Source organism: Cicer arietinum, chromosome 4 (assembly GCF_000331145.2).
Source record: "Cicer arietinum cultivar CDC Frontier isolate Library 1 chromosome 4, Cicar.CDCFrontier_v2.0, whole genome shotgun sequence".
NCBI classification, from domain to species: domain Eukaryota; kingdom Viridiplantae; phylum Streptophyta; class Magnoliopsida; order Fabales; family Fabaceae; genus Cicer; species Cicer arietinum.
In genome coordinates, this window is record NC_021163.2 from 59,044,114 (window position 1) to 59,054,144 (window position 10,031).

Below are 10,031 nucleotides of genomic sequence, written 5' to 3' on the forward strand. Positions count from 1 at the left end.
AGTTAAATAAAAAACTAAATTGGTGATTCACTATAAGAAACTATGAAAAATAATCACATCATGCATATTTTCTTGCAATGTAAAATTTCATCTAATAACATGAACAAAAAAAATGCAGGTGGAGGATCTCCTAAAAGAATATGACAATGTATGCACATTAAGAGTCAGAATGCCAATATCATCAGATCTAAGCAATCCAAGAAACTTCATAACAAAGATTAGTCGTTACAACAAAGTGGTAAACATACCTAATAGCATGACAGTGCTAGATGAACTCTTACCTATATCAATTGAGATGGCTAAGAGAAACTTAAAAGGTATATGGAATTTCACAAATCCAGGAGTTATAAGTCATAATGAGATATTAGAATTGTATAAAGAGTATATTGATCCTCAATTTAAATGGGAGAATTTTGATTTGGAGGAACAAGCAAAGGTAATTGTTGCACAAAGGAGCAACAATGAAATGGATGCATCTAAGCTCAAAAATGAGTTCCCTAATTTGTTGTCCATCAAAGATTCTGTTATCAAGTTTGTCTTTGAGCCTAACAAGAAAACATGAGGATCTAGTTTTAGTGTTTTTGCAGATTTAATGTGATGTTTGTATCTAAGTTTTGTTGGTTATAAGAATTCAGACATTTAGGGCTTATATATTAAATGTATTTTTTTTGCAATTTACATAGGCACCATAATTTTTTTTTTCATCGTCATGTATTTACAAACATTTTGTAGTTTACAAGTTCATATGTAAGAAAAATGTGTGGTATTTTGCCAATTGGATTGAGTCAATGGTGAGGAGTGTGATATGTTAGACTTTCGAATGATTTATAAATAGCTAATTTTTAGTTTTTATTTTCTTTATTGTTGATATAGTTTACATTTTATATAAATTTAATATATTAGTTTTTATTTTTTATATTTGATTATCCCATAAAAATTTGTTCTAACTTCGCCACTGCATATGTATTATTTTATTTTACAATATACTAATATATAAGTAATAAAAGAAATTTATTCCAAACTACATTTCTTGTTGCACATTCCTTTCCTTTTATGGTAAATTATACATTCTTCTTCCTTAAAAAGTAAATCTACTATTTACCATATTATTATATTTATAATAATATAATAAACTTTCTCAAGATAAACCAATATTTTTATTTTTAAATGTTTAAAATAATTGAAAAGATTGGACAAACAACAACCCTAAAATAGAGTTTGGTTTGAAGGAAATGGATAGAAGGGATGAGGAAGGAATAAATGATTTTAAATTTTTATTAGTTTGTTTTTCGAAAGGGAAGAGATGGTGTGCAAAATTCCTCCTTAACACAACTCAACTTATCTCCAATAATGAGAGGATGTTGAGAAGAGATAAAAAAATGTAGATAAAATTTACGACGATTTTGTGCACGAAAGATGATTGACTAAAATATGTTCATAAAAAAAAAATGACATGATATATAATGTTTAACTCTAAACCCTTGAATCTGATAGGAACACAAATCCATTTGAAAACTTTGTATGTGCTTGATCTATATTATTATGTGGATATAGTAAGTTAGAAAATAAACCTATCAGCTACTACCTCTATAAATCCCCCACCCAAAAAAGCAAAGCATGAGGAGCAAAGGACACGCATGGATATGAATTTTTTAATTAATGCCTGAAAACTGCCCAAAAACTCATAATAATGCTATGATTGATATAATATATGAAAAAAGAATGGCAACTGAAATTTCTTATGGCTAAGCAGAAAAAAAAACTTACAAAAGAATTACGTTTTTCCTATACCTAACTGGTCATTTATCCAGTTCACATGAATGACCCAAAACTTGATACCCCTTCAAAAACCAGTCAGTATTGATCTTGTTGAAGGAAAATGGCATCAGATTCTATGTAAAAACCACCACCTAGTGTTTTTATGTAGCAGACTCTTCATCCATTGCTCTTCAAATATCGAGCAATCTGATTTCTCATCTTTTCTTCCTTACAGTCTGATACTCTTTCTAGCAGCTGCATATTTAATTTTTTATGGTTTATAGATATAGGTAACGCATCCTTGCTCTGCAATGGGAAGAAGAGAGTTGAAGGAAAATACTGTACAACTAAACTGAGTCCTTTTTTCAACTATCAGAGGAATATCCTCAATCTATATATGGCCCTTCATGTGCCTGGCTTAGGATTTGAAGGCCAATTGATAATACAAAGCCAATTCAGAGGGTCAGAGAAATCGGGACCCTCAAACAACAAAGAAGGCAAGGAGTGCGTGCATTATGGTCCAATAAATTATAATTCCGAGCCGCAAGACGGGTTGTCTCATTAAAGTCCGATCACAAGAAACCCTGCAAAAACATGAATGCATGCTAATTATTATCAAATTAAAAGAAAACTTTAGAACCATACAACAGATGGAAAATTAGACCTACCACAAGCCATCAATCAAGTCAGTCACTGGTCTGGTAAATCTTGGGACAATTGTAGATGATGTGAGTGATTTGAAACCATGAACTGCAAGAAAAAGTGAGGAAACCAAAAGTTAATAAAATAAGTCATTGTGTTCGAGAGCACCAGAAGCCAGCACACAGGTTAAGTAGTGCAAAATTACCCTTGTCGTCCTCTTCATCTTCTATCCTACTGGTACTACCAGGGTCTTCATCAACAGCAATGGCAACATGATCACTATTACCCTTGCGCAAACTGCGGACTTGAGGTGTAACGAAAGTCCCTGTTGTTTTCCACTCAGTTATCTGTAAAAGAAATTAGAATAAAATAAGAGCATATAAATTCAATTACTTAAGTTTAAATCCATTGTAACTGCCGTAATTGTGTCTCTACATAATGTTTACCAAAAAAAGAAAATATCTGATATTTTTTCATTACTACGCATACATAGTTTTATTTGTTTTTTAAGAAGCAAAGAATACCTGTCACATTCAATCAAGGGCGAAACAACGCTGTGTCTGAGAATAGGCACACATCATATATTTCATATATGTTTTTTGATTGAATATTAGGTCCAAACATTATTTCTATTGAATCTAGATTTGATATAAGATTTTTAGACTAATGCAAGTCAACTATTAATTAAATAATTGATAATTGACTTCCTTACCACTGGTTCTACCTCCACAATTTCTGAGCTTGTGCCAATTCCCTTTTCAGTTTCTTCCACACCATCAAGCAAATTCAATTGTGATTGCTTCTCATGCAATGACTTCTCCAGAGTTTCTACCTTACTCCTTGCTGCTTGCAACATTTTATCATTGCTTTCTGCAACTTCCCTTAGATTCTCCACTTCTGATAATATAGACGTCAACTTCTTATGAAGTATTTCTTTGTACTCATGAACCTGAGTGTCACTTTTCACATTAGGATTTATGTTATCCATCCCATCTCGAGATACGATTGTGTCAACCCACATTAAGAGCTCAAATATCTCATCCAGACTTCTCTGGTTGCTCAGTTGTGATGCACGCAGATCATCATTGGTGCATCTAGTAACCTCTTGCCTTAAGAAAGAAATTTCAGCATCTTTTTCTTGCAGTTGGGACTGAAGTTTTTCAACCTCGGAAAGGAGACTTGCAGACAGTTGGTGAAGCTCATCAAACTTGCTTACAGTTACGGAGAGCTTTTTCATAACCTTACCACGAGAAGATTCAAGGTTCTCAATCTCTTGATTCTTTTGTTGAACAACCTTTTCAAGTTCTGCATTTTTCTTTGTCAGTGCTTCCATTTGCATCTCTTCCTCATCAAGTGCATGCATTAGCTCTTCAATTTCTGCAATAAATCATCAAGTTACAGAAATATTGTAAGTTACAGTTTATATAAAAGCTATACTACAAGTTCACTTCTTTAAAGACTTCAGGAATCATGCAAAGCCCACCTTGGTCTTTGGCAGCCAGCAAACCAGTCTGAGATCTAACTTTATCCTCTAATTCAGCTGCACTCCGTTGACTATCCTGCAGCTCCTTGATTCTCTGCTCAAGTATCTTCCTTTCTCCCTCAATCACTTCTACCTGCTCTTTTAAATTATGTTCCTGCATTCTAAGAGATTGAAGATCTTGAGAGTAACTGTTTGCAGCAGCTTCAGCATCCTTAATCTGTTTTACCAGGTCAGCACAAATCCTGTCTCTTTGAACATCCTTCTCCTGAAGCTCTCTCTGTAAATTTGATATAGTAGCCTTCATTTCCTTTTGATTAGCATCTAAAACTTCAGTTTTTATGCTAGCAAACCCATTAGCAGCTAACATCAGTCTATCTGCCATGGTTTTAATACATTCCTCAGACATTTCATCATCAAATGACGGTGTTTTCAAATTAATCCCTAGATCTGAAAATTCAATCTTTTCTCCAACCAGCTCAGCTTTTCCTTTCTCAAGTACAGTGAAAGAATTGATGCATGACTCATAAAGGTGGGTAATGTTCCCACGCAATGCAACAAGTTGCAGATCTCGTTTACTAATTTCTCTCTTCATGTTTTCACACGCCTCTCTTTGGGAAGTAACTTCCCTCTTAATATTTGACATTAGTTTAGACAGAGTTTTGTCTTGATCCTGTGCAAAGCTTGAGTGTGTACATATTCTTTCCTTAAGAGAACTGACCTCCACCAAAAACTCTTGCAGCTGATGCCCAAAGAGATGAAAAGTTTCAATAATGGTATTATCATTATAGTGGTCCATTGTGCCAAATTCTGACCAAGAATCTGCATGTACAGAACTCTTCTGAAGAAAAAATAACAAGTATTAGAAAGAAAAAGTCAGATTACACAAAATAATAGCAAGGAATATAGTTAAGCCTCATGAAGATTAATACAATGAAGGCCAACTAGAAGTCACAATATTAAAGAAATAAAATTTAGGTATAAAATTTAGGTTACAGTTTAATATACACACAAACATATACTATAAATACGTTTCCACCAACAATTACAAACTTAAATGTCAATAAAATAATGTACCCAAATTTCCAATTTTATAATAGATTTTTTTTCCAAAACTTAACATTGAAAAGCACATTAAAACATCTCATATTGTTAACAAAGTTAAGAAAAATAAATTCAGAAAAGAAGTGATTTAAAGTAGTGACAAGATACCAGTATGTATGCACCAAAATTTCAAAACCAAACAAATTCTTCAGGAACAACCGTCTCTTTTACTCAATTTTTTCTAGTTTGAAAACTCAACATTCATTATTGAAAATAAAAAGGCTGCTTATTGCAATAGGGTTAAGGAAAAAACTACGACAAAACACAACAATGAGCCTAGAGATCAGATATCAATATTCAAATAGCAGATAATGCATTCTATTTCTTAAGTTCCTACAAGGTATGATGAAATAAAATCTCAACTGCTCAAGGCTCGAGCTATGTGCATATGGGTCAAGAAAAAAGTCTCTTATCCAAATCATTCATGGAAAAATGACGACTTCTTTGCCAACTTTCTTTCAAGCTCAATGAATGTCAATCAGACAAAAGATACTCTTCTCCCCCCAAAAAACAACAGTACAAGAAATTATTATACTAACAAATCATTGTCAAATATCAGCTGACTGCAGGCTATGTTCTATTACTGATTCTCATAATATACCGCATAAATGACAGTTGATGCAGAACATAGAAAATATCAAAACTTGGTAGAAATAATCATTGTAGGCAACTTTTAGAATATTCATGTGATCATAATACCTTATTATCAGATGACCTGCGTGAAATACCACTATGTTCTTCGCTGACAGATGAATCCACCACAGTTGGAGCATTATTTCCTTTCATACAAGACTCAAGACTAGCTTCCAGACTCCGAAAAGATTCCAAATCCGTGAAAAAAGCCTTAGCCAGTAAATTCTGAACCTCACCAAATCCTTTCCAGACTTGGTTCATGCTAGATTTTAATTCCACAAGCTCATAGAAATGGCTCTTTTTTTCTTCCTCGTGCAATGTTGATACCTTTTCAAGATGTGAAAGAGCTTCCAGTTTGGCAGCCTCTGCTGAATCCCTTTCTCTTCTGAGATCCACAAGTTCATCGGCCAACTTAGCAAGCTCCTCTTGAAAACCGTCATTCCTTTCTTGGACCTCATTCAACTCTGCCAATAGGAGCTCCGATGCTCTTTTAGATTTCCTTGATTCTTGTTCTAAAGAAGCCATAGAATCATGCAAATCAGAGCACAGTTTTCCGACCCATTCCACCTTCTTCACCGGATCACTTATATGATCTTCACCTCCAATCTCAATCTCACCTATCTTGTTCAAAATCAGTTTCAAAGAATATTCTTTCTCCTGCAAATGGTGCTCAGTTTCTTCCAAACGATGCTTCAGAAGAGAACTCTCAGATTCAAGAGCTTCTAACCTATCTGGATAGCTTGACAATTGTCTCAACTTCTGTTCATGCTCTGCAATAGAGTGTTCCCGGTTGTTGATCTCAGATTTCAAGCGCTCCATCTCAACACTCATCTCTCCAATGGTTTGTTTTAGACTGTCTCTTTGCTGCACTAGCAACTTCCCCTTCCTGACTGCAACATTTAATTTCTCTCTAGCAGAAGCTGACTTCTGCTCCTCCTGGTTAAGCTGCTCTTGCAACTCCACAGTTCTTTTATTCAGAGCTTCAACTTCACCAGATAGAAATATTTGTTTTTCCAAAGATCTCTCTCCCTCGTCCTTCAAATTCACCAATTCGCCCAAAGCAGCCTCCAGATCTTTCTTGTATCTATCAATATCCGCTTGTTCCTTATCACGCGTATCAATACTTATTTCCTCATGAAGAGTAGCATCGTCTTTTTGTGAATGAGGTCCATCAAGTACAACACCACACGTAGGTTTCATTGATGAAAGACTGGCATGACTTTCTATAAGCTTTCTCAGCAATTCTTCCAAAGAATCAATACTTACACTATCAGAAACCCAATATTCTGTTTCAGATTCTGACAAGGCATCACCAACTAAGTCTCCCAATTTTTTTATCTTGCCATAGATGGTGAAAATCTGTTCTTCAATTTCAGCTTTCTCCTCCAATTTATCCTTCAAACTAGTTATTTCGTTGTGCAGATTTCCATTCTCATGTTCAGCTCTCTTTATCTGCACTGATAGTTTCTCACATTCATGTCCCAGAGCTTCTATTTTTTCAGAAAGGTGCTCTCTCTCAGATATGTGAGCTCTAAGGTCTTCTTGAAGAGTGGACACTCTCCTTTGAGACTCTTCCAGATCAGCATTTAGCAATCCACAATAGCTTTCGTATCTTTCAATCTTCAGCTGCAGAGATTCTACATGATGATTAGCCTCAGCAAGTGCTCTTCCAACCCATTCAATCCTACCGTCCATTTCCATAGATCGCAAATGTGAAGGCATATCAATCTTGTCTACAAGCTCCTCCCATCTCTGAACTAAACTGTTTCTTTCCATCAATGACTGCTCCAGCATTTCATTTTGCTCAGCCAGCCCATAATATTTACTCTGCAACTCCTCAAAGTGTTTTTGAAAATCAGCCCCTGAATCTAATTGTTGCTGACTATCATCTTTCCAGGAATCTGTTACAACAAAACCAGCATCAGAGTATGACCGTTCTCCTGCATCACCCCCTGTATCTGGCTGTAGCTGATTATCATCTTTCCAGGATTCTGTGACAACATTACCAGCATCAGAGTATGAAACTCCTCCTGCAGAATCCTTCTGCTCCCAATCATTATTGACGGGCATTGAGTTGCCAACAACTGACCTAGCCAACCAATCAATCTTTTCAATTATATCACTTGAATGAAACTGCTCGGGTAGATCTAGGTCTTCTAAAACCTCTTCTATCCTCTGAAGCATCGAGTCTTTAAGGAGAAATGACTCTCTCAAGGCATTAGCTGAATTACGAATATATGAAAGTTCAGATTCCAGAGCTTCCACGCGCTCACCAGCCTCTGAATAGGTCTTAAGTTTTGTTTCAAGCTCATGAAGTCTTGTATCTTTCAACTTTAACTCTTGCAAGCATCTCTCCAGTTCACTAGATGTCTCAGCTAGGGATTGCTTGAGGCCGTCCCGCTGTACAACCAAGCCTTTTCCTTTGGCAACAGCTATGCCAAGTTTCTCCCGGATAGAGGACACTCGTTGTTCTGAATGTTCGAGTTCATTTGCTTTCTCACGCAATTCAGTACGTGCAGCAGTAAGAGCTTCCTCAGCTTGATGTAAGCTTTCCCTTAGAACAAATATTTCATTTTCATTCTCAAGACGCAGCATATCTTGATGATGCATCTTTTCCTTCAGTTGATCCAATTCCATCTCCCTAGATCCATAGTCTTCTCTAGTGGTGTGATTCTGGATTTCAGCCTCTTTGGTTTTTTGTACAAGACTAGACACTAATGAATCTAAGTACAAAAGAGGTGATTTGTTTATTTCGATAGTTTCCACATTCAGCACACCTGCAACATCTTCAATTAAATTCCCAATAGAATCTAAACCCAGACACTTCATCTTTAATTCTTCCAATTCTGTTTCCTTGTGCAACAATTCTGACTTCATGTCCTTGGTAACAGACTCCAGTTCCAGCTTCTCAATCAATATATCCCCCAAATGTTTCATGATGGTCTCATAGCTATTATAGTTCAGTAGATCAGGCAGTGCCTCACTTTGCTCATCTATCTTATTTTCATCCAAAGACCAACCACTACTGAGCATAAGTTTCCTCAGGGCACTGTACATCTTATGCAATACATCAATAGCCATTTCATTCCTCCCAAGCAGATGATCACATTTTGAGGTCATTTCTTTATATGACATGGAGATTATTTCATGATCTGCATTAGTAGCTTCAAGTTTCTTCCGCAGATCCAAAATCATTTCAGTGGCTGCCCTAACAGAAGCTTGTAGCCGAAGACCAATATCCAAGTCATTGTGAGTGTCAGAAGAGACTGTTGTATGCAATGTTTCCCCAACTGATTCATTCAGCTTCGCAACTAATTCAACAATCTCGGCAATAGTAGTATTCCAGCCTTGCTCAAGTAGCATTGCCCTCTCTTTGACCTCCTTCTCCAAATTTTCCACTTGACTGACAATAATAGAAGCCATCTCATTTGAACTTTGTTTCACATCATTCATTTCTGCTTGCAATTCGATAATTTTGGAATGACAATATCCAAGCTTTTCATAGAGTTCATTATTTTTGGCTTTGAGATGGATATCTTCTTGCTTCAGAGCTTCACAGATTTCCTCAACATTACGTTTCTTTTCTTGGATGTCGCCCAGAAGTTGCTTTGCTGTTTCATATTGAACTGCAAGTTCGATGTTGGATGCTTCCAAATCTGAACAATGCTGCTTCAATCCTTCAAACTGGTCCTTGAGATCACTGTACTTTGCATCCTCAATTTTCCTATCATCTCGTTCTCCCTTGAACAATACAGCTGCCCTCTGAACATCCAGCTTCCAATTTAAAAGCAATTTTCTCAAGTTTCCTACTTGCTCTTCAGTCAACCTAATCAATGAGTGTGATTGTGACTGAACATCAGTGGAATCACTTATCTCTACCTCATGCTCATCTTCACTTACTTTTGATTCAAAAGCCTGTATCAATTTTGATACACCAGGTGAAGAAACTTTCTCGCCAGACCCGCCAGAGACTACTGATTGAGAATGCAACTCAGCAATTGCCTTTTCAAGCTTCACCAAAACCTTCTCCACCTCATTCAAGCAAGTCTTCAACGAAACAAACCCATGAGAATCATTGAAGATTTCATGTTCAGGTATATTTTCAAACGGTCGACCTGCTGCACCTTCATCTAGCCCCTGATCCATATGCAGAGAATCTCCAGTAACTGCAATTTCAAGGCCCTTACTTTGGTCCCATCCAACATCTGCTTGATTTCCAAGGTCCCCAGGTTGAGATAGTTGTCGACTGTGTTCCTTTCCAATTTCTTCTGTTTTAGCATTTTGCTCATCCAAAGTGCTATTATGTAATACATTTTCCTTGGAAAGTTGTTCCAAGTGCATTGTGGCTTCTTTAAGGTCACCTTCAAACCTTGTTCGCTCTTCCTTTTCTACAGATAATTGTTCTTGTAGGGAA

The 10,031-nt window shown here is 36.2% G+C and overlaps 2 protein-coding genes across 2 annotated transcripts in view; one reads left to right on the plus strand and one right to left on the minus strand.

The window, feature by feature from the left end:
- Window positions 1-828, plus strand: part of LOC101508988 (trifunctional UDP-glucose 4,6-dehydratase/UDP-4-keto-6-deoxy-D-glucose 3,5-epimerase/UDP-4-keto-L-rhamnose-reductase RHM1-like) — a 4,219-nt gene extending 3,391 nt beyond the window's left edge. Inside the window, exon 3 of the mRNA XM_004498506.4 lies at window positions 119-828. Within this exon, the coding sequence (XP_004498563.1) occupies window positions 119-562 (444 nt within the window). The 3' untranslated portion in view covers window positions 563-828. The remainder of the gene's footprint in view (window positions 1-118) is intronic.
- Window positions 829-1,671: 843 nt separating this feature from the next.
- Window positions 1,672-10,031, minus strand: part of LOC101509519 (uncharacterized) — a 13,215-nt gene continuing 4,855 nt past the window's right edge. Inside the window, exons 5-10 of the mRNA XM_073367564.1 lie at window positions 5,684-10,031; window positions 3,884-4,721; window positions 3,113-3,777; window positions 2,606-2,747; window positions 2,427-2,508; window positions 1,672-2,342 (exon numbers count right to left, since the gene is read on the minus strand). The exon at window positions 5,684-10,031 is cut by the window's right edge and continues 12 nt beyond it. Coding sequence (XP_073223665.1) covers window positions 2,240-2,342; window positions 2,427-2,508; window positions 2,606-2,747; window positions 3,113-3,777; window positions 3,884-4,721; window positions 5,684-10,031 — 6,178 coding nt within the window. The 3' untranslated portion in view covers window positions 1,672-2,239. The remainder of the gene's footprint in view (window positions 2,343-2,426; window positions 2,509-2,605; window positions 2,748-3,112; window positions 3,778-3,883; window positions 4,722-5,683) is intronic.